Genomic DNA, 15,616 nt, shown 5'->3' with positions numbered 1-15,616 from the left:
GTGGCGAAGCGGTGAGTCATGTGGTCTTACATCACAGCCACACCTCCTGCTCAAGGTCAAAGGGCAACGCCCAATGACCTTGGTGAAACATGGCGTAGTGGAGCTCTCACTCGAAAACCTCAGCTGGTGTCAATCTGGAGTCCTCCTCCACTACAGCATCCATCACATAGCCCCTGTGTCTACTCGACATGTTGAACCCGACGTATTGCTATTGTTACCAAATGAAGGATGGATAAATTAGTGCCACTTCTTTTTTTTAGAATCCGAATATTTTTTGTTGCACGCGACGGAAAAAACCAAGGAAAAGCGGGCTCTCGGCAGCGGTGGAGATAGAAGAAAGAAATTAAATTTCAATTGCACAAAGGGGCAATGCATGCGCTCTGTGATGGCGATTATGCAGAGAAATATGCTACTGCAATGAAATGTAACTGCGATGAAATGATTTCGTTGCACCAGTTCGCTGAATTGTTGTGCTTGTGAAAGAATTGATGCCAGTCGCTAGCATGCGGCTTCTTCACGTTGCTCTCAGACCGCTTGAGTTCTGGTGGCCTCTGTCTACTTCTCACTGTCATACCTCCGGTTCTAGACGAGAGGCTTGTTGGCGTTTTCTTTTTTGTAGGATGCATGGCCGACGGCATACGTTGAGCATTCACAAGAATCCGCCTATGGGGGGGACGGGTGAAGGTTGTTGAAAATGCATTCTTAGCTGTGGGTGCCCGGATGTGTCCACACACAGTGCGGTCATTTTTGGGAAAGGAGGTTATACTGCTAACGCTGCAAGAACAACAACTAAAAGAGCATGCATAATAAAGAGTGAGCTCGTTGAATGACCTCGGTTCTGCATGTTCATCCATCGTGTGGGTTTTCCACACGTTAAGCAGTCCCACGAACATGAAGAGTTTGCACGGAATTCCGGAGTCTTTCATCGCAGACCAAAATGTTATAGTGAAGTGCATGATCTCAATGTCTTTTTTAAGAGACTGCTAAAGTACGTCCCAAGAAAATTCATAACATTATTACTGAATGATTTCTCATTGCTCACACAGGTAGCAATTCACTGACGACAGCACAAACATCTCCTTGGCACGAAGGTACGGCCCAATGCGTAAGGTGCATGTTTAAAGTGTGAAAAAGTTTTTTGCGGCCGACTGAAGCTACAGTCGAGCCCACTTATACCGAAACTGGCGGTCGTTATATCCGATGTTCCCGGTGAGTGGACTCTCCGTACAACAGCCAAAAATACTAAGGCCACTAAAGGTGGCCTTTGTTTCTTTTATAACTGCGCACCTGCTTGTGCAAAGCAGAGCCTCCTTGCAGGCCATCCAGCTATCAAATTTAGGGCACAACTAATCATGGATGAAGCAGCTGGTGGCAGGTTGGCCACATAAACAATTTGTGATGGGACAGCGCAAAACACCGGGACAAGAGACAAGCACTGTAGCACTGTGTTAAAACTGATTTTTATTTCAAAGAAACACTGCTTCTTATGCCTTCTTCACACCCTCAAAAACACATGCGTCACAACCATATCATTTGAGTGTCGTAAAACGACAACCTAAGACAAATAATCAGAGAGATTTGTATTCACATTTCTTTTATAACCCCCGATTTTTTTAAATAAAAATCAGTTCCGTCACAAACCAGCCTGCCCAAGCTGCTGTCCTGGCACATAAATAAGACAAGCAAGGCTTTCAAAATCCTCACATTGCTGCTGTTAGTTGATACTACCCTGGTCAGCAGCTTCGGTTTTGACGATGCCCCTTTCTCACCGCGCTTCTTCCACCTGGGATGCTTTGCCCAGCCGGCGAACACGCAGCCAATGATTGCCCTCGTAGGCCATCGACGCAGGCTTGGCTGGCGGTTACTTACTCGCTCAATAGAAAGTTCTAGCATACTGTTACCATGTTTACGTTACCGTTTACGGCGCCGCACTTTCCGGTTAGCACTGCAGTGCCGCCTTTCATTGCATTTTTGGGTCGACGTATTCTTTCCCGGGCGGTGTCGTGAAGGTTGAGAGGCGCTCTCTCATCTCCGCACTTACTTGAAGCACAATGTCTTCAATTCCGGGGGTAGCTTACGGCGCCTCCTCCTTCGCTATAACCGAGAGATGTGGCCAGATTTTTTTTCTTGTATTTGCGACAAATTGCCATGGCTCATATGCGTATTTTGATGGTAGTGCCGTGCCCGTTCGTAATAAGCAAGCGTTCTTTATGTCTGCATCCATTACAAGTAGGCTCGACTACATCCGCTGAATTCACTGGCATCAAAAAGGCTGCAGATGCATAACTGATCACAACCTTGGCCATCTGCCTTGTGGAGAGGTCGTACAGGTACTCCGAGGAAAACGAATAGTGCGAGAACCCAATGTATCAGCATAAAGTTCTCTCTCGACCATGTCCAGAAAAGACAGACGAGCACTTGGGCACCCATTAAGCACAGCGGCCGGGAAGAGGCTGTTTTGTAGTTCTGAAAATAAATGCCCTGAAAGAAGTTGGTGGAAAAATGGTGCACGACAGATTCACCACTTTCTATCAAGGGTCCAAAAAAATCTGCAGATGCACAGGCTCCCTCTGATAGTGCCCCAAAAAGAGTTTCAAAAATTCTATGTACTGCAAGTATACCTTCTTCCAAGCTGAATGCTGCATTTGCAAGAACATTGCAATGCAACATCGCAACAAAGGTGTTGCCAATTTGTGCCCATGCAGAAACGAAGCGTTCTCAACCCGTCCAAGCGTGTTTTTTATCATACTGTTTTTATCAGAACAAAAGAGGTCGACGTCATCATAATAAGCCAAAGTCGTAATTTATCAGTGCGCTAGCCTGAAACCACGATTAGCTGTGTTTTTGAAGGGGTTCGAGGTATGTAACGTGAGTCACACAGGCGATGTCGAAGAGGTGATTTAAATAAAACATGCTTGGTAAGCTCTGGATGTTAGTTGGGTGGGGGATGGGCGGTGGAGAGGTTCTTTGGCTTCTTAGCTTGATAAGCTATGCATAGCTTCGTCGTCATTGTGGTCGCCAAGGAATCACGCAAGCTTACTTGCCTTCCTTGTGCTTGGTTTTCGCCATCCTCACTCTCCTCATTGTGCGCACTGTCGATAATAGCGCCGTCGCTGAATTCCTCGTGCACGATCAAGTCAGCAAGCATACACAGAGTCATCCAGTTCAACAGCGTCATTGCATCAACACTGCGAAGTGTGTTTCATGCTTGGGTTGGTGGCTGCAGATCGCCACCGCTTGCTCGCTTCCGATGATGCCTGAAGCAGTTCTGGACAAGGGTGGCCGAAGTAGCCGTCCACGCCCCATCTCCAGCGCAGATCGGTTTCGAGCGGTCGCTTCAGTTCGATGTTTGACAACATCCGCCGGATGAGTCTCCTTTTGTGCGCAGACTTGACACTCTTAAAGACCCCTTAGTCAAGTGGTTGGATGTGCAGTTGGGAGGAAAGAAATCAGGCTGGTGTTCGTCACCATGTGGTGGCCACTGCAGTTGTCCAAAAAAAAAAAATTCACACGGATCTGCCCTGCTTCCGCATCAAGGGCTTCCAGCCAGCTGGAGAATATTGTGCGCATCATCCAAGCTTTCTGGTTAGCAGTGTAGTCGATCGGAAGCCTTTGGATACTTTTAAAGGAATACCGAAGCAAAATCTTAAAATTGAACGCTGGAAATAGATTCTCGGAATGTGATTACATCGAAATCTGGTCGTCACTGTGCGTATCTTTCAGCAGATGGTTTTGATGTTTCATGAGCGTGCGCGCCCAGCCCTCCCGGCCGGCACGAGGTGAAGGGCGTGACGTCATGACACCCTCGTCGCGTCACTCGAAGCGCGATGTCGCACTGCAGTTTGGGTAGACCAAGCAAAAAAGGCGCGTTCACACTGGGACATTTGGTGGTGAGAGCAAGCGGAGTCCGCCACCGCAGCAGAGATTCCGCCGGAATATCCAGCGGAAAGCCCGATCGGTCAAGGACCAATTTGTGCTGCCAGGAACCTGGTTTGCTTACTAGCAGGAACCTGTTTTGGTTATGATGACTCTGAAGGGACAATCATAATTGCTTGTCTTAGCAGAAAACATGAACTGTAGGCTGTTATTTTTGGAGCTTATTATACCCTGTCATAATTGGCTCAGGTTGAGCGTTTCGCACAATTTTTTTGCTTTTTGTTTCAAAGCCGCTTTGAAACGCACCTGAAACACATCTTTGATAGCTTCGAGGGTTTTTATCCTGAGCGGGCCCTTATCACACACAACAAGACCACCTTTTTATCCTCCGGGATCTAAGACACATAAGGATGATTGTCCCTTCACAGTCGTCGCTACCAAAACAGGTTCCAATATACTGTAGCGCAGCAAAAGACGAGGACACAAGAGACGAGAGACGAACACCACAAGCGCTAACTTCCAACAGATTTTCTTCTCCTGAAGCATCACATTTATAACGCCAGAAAACGGTAATCACATGTGCGAACAGTATCAATTCCTCAGAAAAACAAGCTCTTTATCTGAGAGAAGAATGGAAGGTGTGCTTACACACGAGCATCCTGACCTATTTATCTTTTCAGCTTCGATGATTTCGCGCGTTACTCTTTCTCTGCTTTTTCCTATTACGACACTTTTATCAAATAAAGGCTTACAGGTTTTTGACTTGCATGCGAGAATGTGGTCAACCAGCGATCCGCCTTGCCCGTTTCTGACGTTGCGAGCGTGTTCCATTAGGCGCTCGTTCAGACATCTCCCCGTCTGGCCGATATAGTGTTTCCCGCATGACAAGGGTATCTTATACACAACACCTTCATCGCACGTGACGTAGGGCTTCTGGTGCCTAGTTGCGCATCCGCGCGCTTTGTTGGTGTTAGTTTTTCCCAGTTTGCACAGCGTTGCAAGTTTTTTCGGCGCCGAGAACACGACGGTTGCATTCGCTCGTTGACCAATTCTTTGACAAAACAGGTTCCTGGCAGAAAGTGGTTTCACGATTACTTCAGGAAAAGCTAAAGATTCTTCCAATTGATGGCCCGTTCCAAGTAAAGAATACGGATGAAGTCGTAGAATTTCGAGAAGCCCAGAGTAACATTAACGTGCAAACTTGTTCTGTGGACATAAAAGTCCTTTTCTATCCTCTTCCCCAGAAGGAATTACTTTTATGTGTTGAGGATGGGATTGACCTGTATGGTTCGGTGGGTTTCCAAAACACTGTTGGGCTGAATACTGAATGGACCTTTTTGCAAACTCCACCGCGCCAGCAAGCGGCCGCGCAAAGCACTCTGGGAAAATGGAGCGCCGCGTCTTTTCGTCTGTCTCCCCGACTGCACCTGACCACCGGAAAGCCTTTCTCTGTCTACTCGTTGCCATCGCTGTTTCTTGGTCTCCCTGTTGTGTCTGCTGTTCCATTGCATCGCATGACACAGTTGGATGTTGCGTTCTGCGGCCATAGATCACCAGCCGAGCACCAGTAGACGCAAAGACAGGCGTTCGCCCAATGCATGTATACAGCCCTCGCTTTCACCACCAGTGGTGGTGGTGAAAAACTTTATTTATGAAGGCCTAAAAAAACAAAAATGAAAATTATGCAGCAGCATTGTGGGTGGCCTTGAGGCTGCCGTTGCCTAGTCGCGACGTCCTCTGCCGAGGTTGGAGATTTGCATGTGCCCATCGCTCCACGTCGCGCTGCTGCTCAGCTGCCCGAAATGGGTGTGCCCTTTTCGTTTGGGGCGTGTTCCCAGGTTGTGTGTCTTTCTTTGCTGCTGCTGTTGACAACTCACCAGACAGCTTGGTCTTGCACTGATTGTTCCAGGTCGTGTTGTTTCCACTTCAGCAGCAACTGGATGTGCGTGCAACGTTGCTGCCATTTGTTTGGAATGCCTTTTCGAACGCGAATAAGTGTCCGCGCGAGAGGAGAGCGAAGTTGCTTCGCCGCCAATGCTTCAGCGTGTGTTGTGATGGTGCGTAACATCACGTTCATATGCATATTATATACGATGAAAGGGGAAAGTTAAGCAAGCATTAGCAGCAGACAACCTTTCCAAGCGATAGCGATGAAATGTTCATGTCCTTTCTCGCATTGTTACTACAGCCGGGCACGCAGCACGTTTGACCGCCACCGCAATTCTCCTTTGCAGACATGTCGAATGTATAAAAAGTCACCACAGAATTGCAGAAAGACTAACAGATAACCACCACAGCAGTGCGCTGCAACATTTTGCTAAGAGACACCAACAACGCGCACAAGAAGACGCACAACGCCTGAACATGGCGGCACAACACAGCAGCACTCTTGACAGCAGCCGATGCGGGCGGCAATCACTTCTTTCTCCAATCATGCTTTGCGCGGATCCGCTGCAATTTGTGCAGCACTGCAATTTGTGGAAAGGTCCATTGTTCTTAGAATTACCTACGTTCTACCTTGGTTCCACTCTCATAATATGGAATGAAAAAGTATACTTACAAAAACAAGGCATATGCATTGGCTCATGCCGGGCACCCGTTCTCAACGACACCTTTTTAGGTCTACTTGACAACTGGCTGAAAAATTGCCTGGGAGAATCAGAGCCATAAAAGTTTTCAGATACGTAGATTCAACTCTCTTTGAGAGTAGCAAGGCTTCTTTTCAGGCATGCACTGTGGAGTATTCTGGCCACTACAGTTGACTCGGGAGTTGCCAGGGATCACATTCTTAGATTTGACCATCACATGTATGAAAGAAAAGATCCACACACCCAAGGGTGCTTTCTTCCATTCAGCTCAGGAACTGGTAAAACAGTCAGTACTAGTCAACTTGCGTCCGACTAATGTGTTGAAGAAATCCTGTCCGCACACCACGGAAAGCAGCTTCATTCAACAAACTCGCAGGTTGAGGTAAGCCGGCTGCCGCTCTCAGTGGCAGTGTGCAAAAACATGAAAAGAGATATAGTGAAGAAAACTGTGGCTGACACAGCGGTGAGAGTACAGGAACAAACTCTGGGGTCGCAGACCTGCACAGCATATCCCATAACTTGGAATGGATAGGCCAGAAAGTTGACGTGAAAGTCGTCATCAGAGCAAAGCTGTCCAAGCTTTGCAGAATTATGCAGAGGTGTCAGGAGCATGTGGGATAAAACAGCAGACTTTGTTTGCCCCGCCGCGGCGGCTCAGTGGTTACGGCACTCGGCTGCTGACCCGAAAGACATGGGTTCGATTTCGGCCGCCGCTGCCGAATTTCGATGGAGGCGAAATTCTAGAGACCCGGCCATGTGCTGTGCGATGTCAGTGCACGTTAAAGAACCCCAGGTGGTCGAAATTTCCGGAGCCCTCCACTACGGCATCCGTCATAGCCCGAGTCACTTTGGGACGTAAAACCCCAATAAACCAAACCAAACCGAACTAGACTTCGTTTGTACCATGCAGCACAAGTGTGGTGTCTGAAAACCCGTTAAGCAGCGCAAAAGAAATATACGCGAAGGAAGCCTTGCTGTGCTCTGCAGCGGATGCGTGCCCTGGTTTGAAAAAACAACAAAGATAACAGGTAGAAGCAATCATCAAATCACCAGAGAGGTTCTGGAGGCCAATGTCATTGTCTTTAAACAGAAAAAGGGCATCTTGAAACTTGGGAAAAAACCCACCTGGGCGCAAATGATTTCACGACACAAAAAGAGACGAGGAGACAACGGACAGGCGCCTGTCCGTTGTCTCCTCGTCGCTTTTTTGTGTCGTGAAATCATTTGCGCCCAGGTGGGTTTTTTCCCAAGTTTCAAGATGAAAAACCAACTAGCCCGTCAAGATGCCTTACTGAGTCAGAAAAAGGGCATGTGTGTCAGGACGTTGTGTTATTTACAGTGCTTTTCAGGTTTATTTCAGTACCTTTTTTTTTTTTCTTGAAGTGGCATGACACATGTTGGTAATGTTGTTTTATGCACAAGTGCTCATATTTTTTTTTGTTTTACTTCCTGACAATGTAGCCCCATGTGCAGCGCAACCTGGCTTTACATTGTTCAGACGCGTTTTCTCGCAATTTGTGCTTCTCTGATTCTGTTTTTGTTTTTTGGTTCTTTTGTGTGACGTTCTAACTTCCACTGCATCACACGAAAAAAAGTTACGTCCATAAATACAGTTGCCAACCTATTTTTCGGACTTGGCAGGACCCGAAAAATCCGTCAGCTTGAAGAAAATTGACTTTTCTGTGAAAAACAGGCTTTTGAAATTGTGAAAATCGGCGCTCCCCATGTTCTGCCTACAAGCGATAAAACTAGCCTCTCTGTGAGTAGAAAGCATTACATTGGACAAACCGGGAGGTGTGTTGATGACACCACAGCGATAGCAGAGAAGTCTGGCACAATCCACTGCAGAGATTGCGAATCGTACAAAAAGAACAAAGACCAGCTGGCATCCTGGAAGCCTGGGCCATCCGTGATTTGGGAGAGCATTGCGTTAGCAAGCCTATTGAAAAAAGTGGTCTAGTACCTGCGTGGTGATGTAAGCAGAAGACAATTAGTATCTTTGGAAGCAATGCCTCATCTTCAGGATAAATATCCAACAAATTCTTCAGTTGTCAGCGCAGCATCGTCTGTATGTCGACGTCCTTGTTTTTTTTTTTGCTGCTCAGTTTTACCATCTAGGCTTACCTCAGACATGGAGTGAAATAAAAATTTCCCTGCCATGAATGTGACACTGGGAAAGTTCTGTGTGCCATATTTACTCGTACAATTTGAGCACCCCAAACTTTTTATTGGGATTTTTGAAGAAGAAGAAATATTTTTCTCACTCTCTGCTGTGCCAGGCCTGTGCAGTGGGGAAAACTGAGCAGACCAACAGTGGAGTCGTTTGCTGGTCAGCCCTATCTGCTCCCCCTGCTGGCTGCACGCTTCATTACCTGAACTTGTATTTTTCCCAGGTGGCGAGTGTGCGTGCAGCCAGTGTAGTGCTGCGTACATTATTATGACCTTTGTGGCAGAAAATGTTTGCGCAATGTGCACGCACCCCCCTCTTTGAAGAAGCCTCGTTTGTGTGGCAGAAAAGTGCGCCCAATTGCGTGTGCAGCGTGGTGGTTGGCAGTGCGATGGTGCAGTGGAGCTCTTGCAGCTGGGAGCAGCAGAGATGCACTCGTTTGCCTTCTTCTAGCTTTGTTACGGGTGGTTGTCAGGGAGGGAAATTGGTCAGGAGAGTGGCGATGTCATCAGCACAGTGTATTGGATCACCATGCGGGAATGTACTGCTTCCAAAACTGTGGAGCTCCTTCTTCTCCTCTTTGTTACGGCCTGCACATTGGAATGCATCTCCCACTGTCTGGTGGTACACACTCCCGAAACACTGGCTCTGTACACTCTCTCTTTTGGGGCCAAAGGGGTGTGTGGGCAGTCCCTGCGGAGGAGGCCTCCTGTGCACAGTGGCCCTCCACAGTGGGGTGGTGGTCGTGTCCTGTCTGCTGAAAAGACCGGTCTTGCACCCCACACTTCTCCCATTGTGCAGCAGAAAGTCAGCACACACCTCAGGGTGCTGCCCTCCCACCTTGGGGATTGGCTGGGAGAGTGTTGAGTGTGGCCTTTTTTGTGGGCCACCACCAGTGGTGTTCCAGGAAAATCAGTACTCGCTTTGAACTAAACAAGGTAGCCATGTGGGCTAGTTGGTGTACATCAGACATAACTTCACCAGCGAAAGGACGAGACACGAGGGGAAGAAGAACACAGGACAACACTGGTGTCTCGTCCCCTCGTGTCTCATCCTTTCGCTGGTGAAGTTATGTCTGCTTGGAACTAAGCAGCTGCTCTCGTATTCACATGTGGCCACTGTCGGGGAGCATCTCCTCCTCGCCGACAGCGGCAGGTGAGTGACAGGAGTCTCTCTGTGTGTGTGTGCAGGTGATGCACGACTGCCGGAACGACAGCGCAGCCCTCTTCTTCCAGTTTGGCATCAAGCTGCAGAACGTGTTCGACACCCAGGTAGGGGCCACACCCTGTCTCCGACCAGAGAAGCTGGGAAAAGGGAGGCCGCACTTGATTCACCAGTCTGCCCTTACTTGAATATTGTCACTTGACCCTCACAAAAGAAGACATGCTGCAGTAATTTATTACTGGGTGCAAACGTATCCGCTTACCGTACCTACGCGTGTAAGGGCTGCACCATTTCCCCCAAGAAACTATTGTAAAAGAAAGATAAGGACTGCACCCAAACTTTGCATGACCCACGCAGGAATAGGCTTCAAAATGCGTGCGCCGGGGCCTCCGCAGTCAGCTCCGGCTGCGAGCAGTGGTGTGCACATGTGCACGGGAGCTTCCTGGTGCCATCGATGGGTGGTGCTGAGACCGCAGGTCATCATCATCATTGTCAACATTTTTCTCCGCCACGAGCTCCCGCTATCCATATTGGCATCACTATCACCAGCTCCAGTTTTGTGTGGCTGTCAAAGGCATGCAAGTTTCAGTAGCATGTTAGTGTGTTAGTTCTTGTGTGCTGCTGCCAAGCGTTGCAATTCTAGCTCAGTGGGCAAGCACCTTAATGGGTACCTGGCGCAGATTTTGCTCTCAAACACGGCGAGCGTTCGGTGGGCAGAAAATTTGACGTGGCCAAGAAGTGTGTCCGACAATGGTGCCTCCAAACAGAAGCTGCAAAAAGCGCGCTTTCCGAGGCAGGCTGTGCAATTTCCCTAACTGGAAGAAGAGGTGCTCTGCTATGTGTGGTACACTGTAGCTATGTGGGGAACAACGGCTGCGCATTGACAGCAGTGGACGTGCTGTGCGACTTCTTGTGGGAGGAGCGTGCACCAGAGCACAGCACCAGCTCAGAGTTGCAACTCCGCGAGTGACGATCAACATAGAATAAATGCCGCTCATTCCTTGATTGGTGTGTTTTTACTTATCATTTTTTTTTGCACATCACATGTATGGGCCACGCCCCAAAAATTGGCCCTCAAATCGGGAAAAAAAGTGTGGCATTTATACGGTTGTTTTGTGTCTGGTTGCTAAGCACAGTTGGTGCCAACCACTGTAGGGCAGCAGAGCATGTTGGCAAGCTTTGTTGCACCGCTGCAGAAGAGTGCATTTAGCCCCGCATAGCATCAGGAAGTGGTGAAACATGTTCATGAATGGAGTTCCAAGGTAGGCCAAGTACAGGGGAGGCCACTTTTAGCGTGGAACCGGTTATGATGTTTTTTCTGGCCACCAGTGTTCCTACCATGGAACTAGAAGAAAAAATTTCAGCAAGCACTTTGGCTCCCTAAAGTGCTGCAAGGCGAAAGCGTTTCCTGGCGCACCGGTTTTTTTTTTTAATTTTTCATATTTTGTTTTAATTTTTTTTTTTGTTTCTTTTCTTTCTTTTTTTGTTTCTTTCCTTATTTTATTTTTTGATTTCTTTTATTTCAGTCATGAAACCCATGCGTTCACTAGATGAGCCTCTATTCGTGCTCAAACCCTGAGGCTTCATGGCGTCGTCTCCACTTCAAGTGCCAAAGGCCCTGGTTAGATTCACAGCCTCGGCACAGTTTTCTTCTCGAGTAGTGACGCCGAAACGCGGACACACTTGCCAGCATTCCCTGCTAACGACAGTGTGAGGCATTGATACTGGCTGTGGCCTGCTGTGCTCCCTATTTATCAGTGTCTCGAGGGCATGGTCTCCTCTTTGTGTCGCCTTCGCGTACAATCATTCCAGGGAGCTAGGAACATGTCACCATTGCATTACCCCATCTGGACCACGCTGCTGGTGTTCACACCGAAGAGGCCCACATAGTGAGGATTCAGAGTCAACAATGCCAGGATGCTTATAACCTGCGACGCCCTAGTGCTTGGTACACAAGTAGAGGCTGTGTGTGACTAGGGCTGAGCAAAAAACTGCTCTGACGATATCTCTGCCGAGTGATAAGGCCAATCGGGGACCAAGAGGTCGTCCCTGATGGAGTCCTGTCGATCTGTGCTCCCGACACCACACCTCCCCTTCTTTGTGTGCGCAGAACTACTCGCCTCTGTGCCATTTTGTATTCAGGCGCAGTGCTTATTTTAGACGTGGGCTTCGTCTTCAAAGCGAGGAAGCTGGTTGCCTCGCAAGCTCTGTCCTTGTTCCATGACAGTATTTATTTATTTATTTATTTATTTATGACAATATCTTCAGGGCCCCAGTGGGGCATTACAAAAGGGAGTGGATAAAAAAGTAGAGACAATGCAGTAAAATGAAAACAAAAAGTAAATGCAAAATGTAATGTAGTACAGCAAAGAAAGAAAAAAACGTAAGCTTGAACAAAATACAGATCACATTAGGTAACAAAGCAGCCTAGTCAAACAGATAGTCTTCCACGGCATTTTTAAATAAACAGGTGTCAGAAATGTCGGCAACCAAGGTGGGCAGGTGGTTCCAATCGCTCGCCATCTTGGGTATAAACGAGTTGAAGTATGCATTGCTTTGGCAGTATGGAATGCGCACCTTGTGGCGATGATCCAGATAGAAGATCCCGTTTTAGCTGATGATTGTGGCAGTAAATCTTGTGAAAAGTTAGCATTCGCGCGAGTTTTCTACAAAGGGACAGGCTAGGAAGGTTCAAAGTTGCAGTTAACACTAGCAGTGCGGGAAAAGTTGGACACAATAAATCGGGCGCTACGATTCTGTACTGACTCTAACTGATTAGTAAGAGTTTCGAGTCCCACACAGAGCACGCATATTCTAATTTCAATCTAACTGAGATTTTATAGAGTAGCAGCTTTAAAGAAGATGGAGCCATGGAAAAATTACGACGCAAGTAGCCAAGCATGCGGTTAGCATTGTTAGCAATATAATCGACATGTGCCTGCCATGAAAGGTTAGCAGTTATATGAACCTCTAAGTATTTATATGTGGTAACTTGCTCAAGGAGAGAACCCAGTGAGATGAAACACCTAGCTGCTGGGAAAAAAACAAGGAAGGGAGGAGGAGACAGGAAAAGTGTGGGAAAGAGTTGCGAGTGGTGAAAAATTGTGAGTTTGATCGAAAAAGCGCAGCTTCAAAGCTGATGGAGCAGATTTTAGTCTTGCACATACTCCCAGCACGATCACTTTCTTATGTAATATCGTTATTCTACGTTTTATGTGATTGGTTATCCATGGGCTGCGCTCTTGTGTCTTTTTGTGCTGTGTGGGGATAAAACGTTCAGTACGAAATTTCATATATAGTAAACGGACTCAGACCAGCAAAAATCTTTACTCTATCAGGATCTTTACTATATGAGTTGTTAATGATGGCATGGCTCTGAGGATACTCTCTGGTAATTAATTGGCTAACAAGGTGCTGGTTTATAAAGGAAACACTCGCAAATACCTTCCATCCTGCTCTTATGGTTCCTTTATATGGTAATTATTTTCACTTATCACATCTCATGTCATCATGTTTTTGATTTTGTTTACTTCTTGTGGAAGTACCGCATTTGCATACATACAATGCGAATACGAATATAATGCGAGTTTATATCGATTCGGCACTGATATTCTTGGACCTGTACACAGACCTGTACACAGGTCTTCGCACCTGTACACAGGATCAAGTATATATGTTTCTTTCCTTGAACCTGTTGTACCTGCGAAAATTTTGTGAAATAATTTTAGGCGCATGAATGTCCATCTTTCCTGTTAGAGTGGCCATCCGAGATCGAGTCTAATGCTTGAGTTTTGGGTGAAGTTGTAGTTCAAGGAGACAAATCGTTCTGTGTGCTTTTGGATGCGCTCTGACTTGGGAGTAGAGCATCCATATTCTAGGGCGGTGCATACGTTGGAAAAGCAAAGTGTTTCTTTTAACTTGGGAGGTGCTTGCTTAAAATTTCATTTCAGGAAGTTAAGGACATGGTCAGCGTTAGCTGCTGTGTACAGTCTAACCTGGTTATAACCAACACGGATACAGCGAATTATCGGATATAACGCAGTGAACGAAAAGTTTGGTTGGTCATGCTTTATTTCTATGAGAGTTCTATCTGTATAACGGAATGAAGAATTCAAAATTTGACACTGTATTGGTTATAACGAAGCATTTTTTGTATTCACAGTGCGTAAACAAGTAGAAAAAATTTTTTTTTTTTTTCCTGACTGTTTTTTCCGTGTCTCTTATTACCAGCTTCAACTGTAATGCATTTCTGCCTCATCAACCCCACTCGTCGTGTGTACCTTTCTTTTGAATTTTTTTCTTTTGGTGAGCGCCGCATTGCAGTGGTGCCACAAGTCCAGGGAGCATTGTCGTGTGTTGTTTGCTGCTTTTCCTGCATGGTTGTCAGTTTTACTGTGAACATGTCTCGCCAGTGTTGGGGCTCAAGGGGAAGGTGTGATTGTTCTGGGGCAGAGAGAGAGAATGGGACGAGCAGATTTGGTTCCCCTGTGTGGCGTCCCCATGCTTGCTTCAACCATTTCTTTCGCTGACCTCATTGTGGGACCGATTGCACTCAGTGGGAGGAAGAAAGCCAAGCCAGGTCGTCGACACACTCTCAGTTCCTGTTCTGGCATCACCATCAGCCTGACTACACCCGCTGCAGGCCTCTGCCATGTCTCTCTCCAATTAAGCCTGTCCTGCGCCAGTTGCGGCCACCCTATCCCCGCAGACTTCTTAATCTCATCCGCCCACCCAACTCTCTGCCGCCCCCTGCTACGCTTGCCTTCCCTTGGAATATCCACTCCCTTGAGGAGGACCATCCTGCCCTCTTGGGCACTGCGTGCCCTCCTGATGCTATGGAACGAGGACCCTCACCCTTCTCCTTGGTGCAGGCGGCGCATGCCACCCTGCAGCAGCAGGACCTGGGCAAGCCCGTGCACAAGGTGAAGAATGTCTCCCTGGGCACCCTGTGCGCCCTCTACGGGGGACCCACCAACCCACGCCGGGACCAGGTGGGTGCTCTCTCCTGCTGGCTGAGCTCTGATAAAGCAGCACTGGTGTCACTCCTGCCCCGTCACACCTCAGCTGACTCTGCAGCATGCAACTCCAGTTCTGAGTGTGGCCACCATGCCTGGTCGTTTAGACATGTCCGCCTGGTACAGCCTTCCTGACACATGTCACTGACACTAGGAGAACTCTAGTTTGGGCTGGTTGGTTCATGATTCAGGAGGAAAAAGAGAGACAAGGGATCCTGTCGTGTTTGTCTCTCTTTTTTGTCCACGTTTTTTTTTTTTTTTCCCTCCTGAATTTCTGAATTACTAACACTACAAATCCTGCCACATTTCAAGATATGAGTGCCACCATAATCGCCTAATATCGTATAAACGCTTGTAAGGGCCACACCCTCTTTTCCTGAAGAAAATATTTTTAAAAAAAAGATCTGCGTAAGGGCCGCACCCAAACTTACCACGACCCATGCGGGGTAGCCTTCGAAATGTGCACGCCTCCGTCATCAGCTTCGACGGCAAGCAGTGGCGGGCTTAATCACAGAGACACCACACACGCACACAGGGGTTTCAAGGTGGTGCCCACGGCTCATCGTCGTCGTCAGCCTTTCCCCCTCTGCGAGCTCCGGCTATCCACATTGGCATCAGTATCACCAGCTCCAGCTTTGTGTGGCTGTCAAAGGAGTGGTGGCTAGCGTGCTAGTTTGCAAGCGTTCGGCGAGCAGGAGATTCAACAGGGCTGAGAAGCATGTCCGACCATAGTGCAGCCAAAAGGATGCTTTGAGGAACACAAGCTGTAAAAAAGCGCACTTTCCGAGGCAAGCCGTGCAAGTTCC

The 15,616-nt window shown here is 47.7% G+C and overlaps 1 protein-coding gene across 3 annotated transcripts in view; it reads left to right on the top strand.

Annotated features, from left to right (window-relative positions):
• Positions 1 to 15,616, top strand: part of egl (Egl_like_exo domain-containing protein) — a 91,950-nt gene that overhangs the window by 60,786 nt on the left and 15,548 nt on the right. For 2 of the 3 annotated variants that reach the window (XM_089553582.1, XM_089553580.1), the window contains 2 exons: positions 9,822 to 9,902; positions 14,667 to 14,786. In XM_089553582.1, the coding sequence (XP_089409708.1) occupies positions 9,822 to 9,902; positions 14,667 to 14,786 (201 nt within the window). The remainder of the gene's footprint in view (positions 1 to 9,821; positions 9,903 to 14,666; positions 14,787 to 15,616) is intronic. The other variant, XM_089553581.1, reaches the window with a different exon arrangement.

The sequence above is a fragment of the Amblyomma mixtum genome, chromosome 7 (assembly GCF_055824585.1).
Source record: "Amblyomma mixtum isolate Tamu chromosome 7, ASM5582458v1, whole genome shotgun sequence".
Lineage (NCBI taxonomy): Eukaryota > Metazoa > Arthropoda > Arachnida > Ixodida > Ixodidae > Amblyomma > Amblyomma mixtum.
The sequence above is the reverse complement of the archived record's forward strand: the minus strand, read 5'-3'. Positions and strand labels throughout refer to the sequence as shown.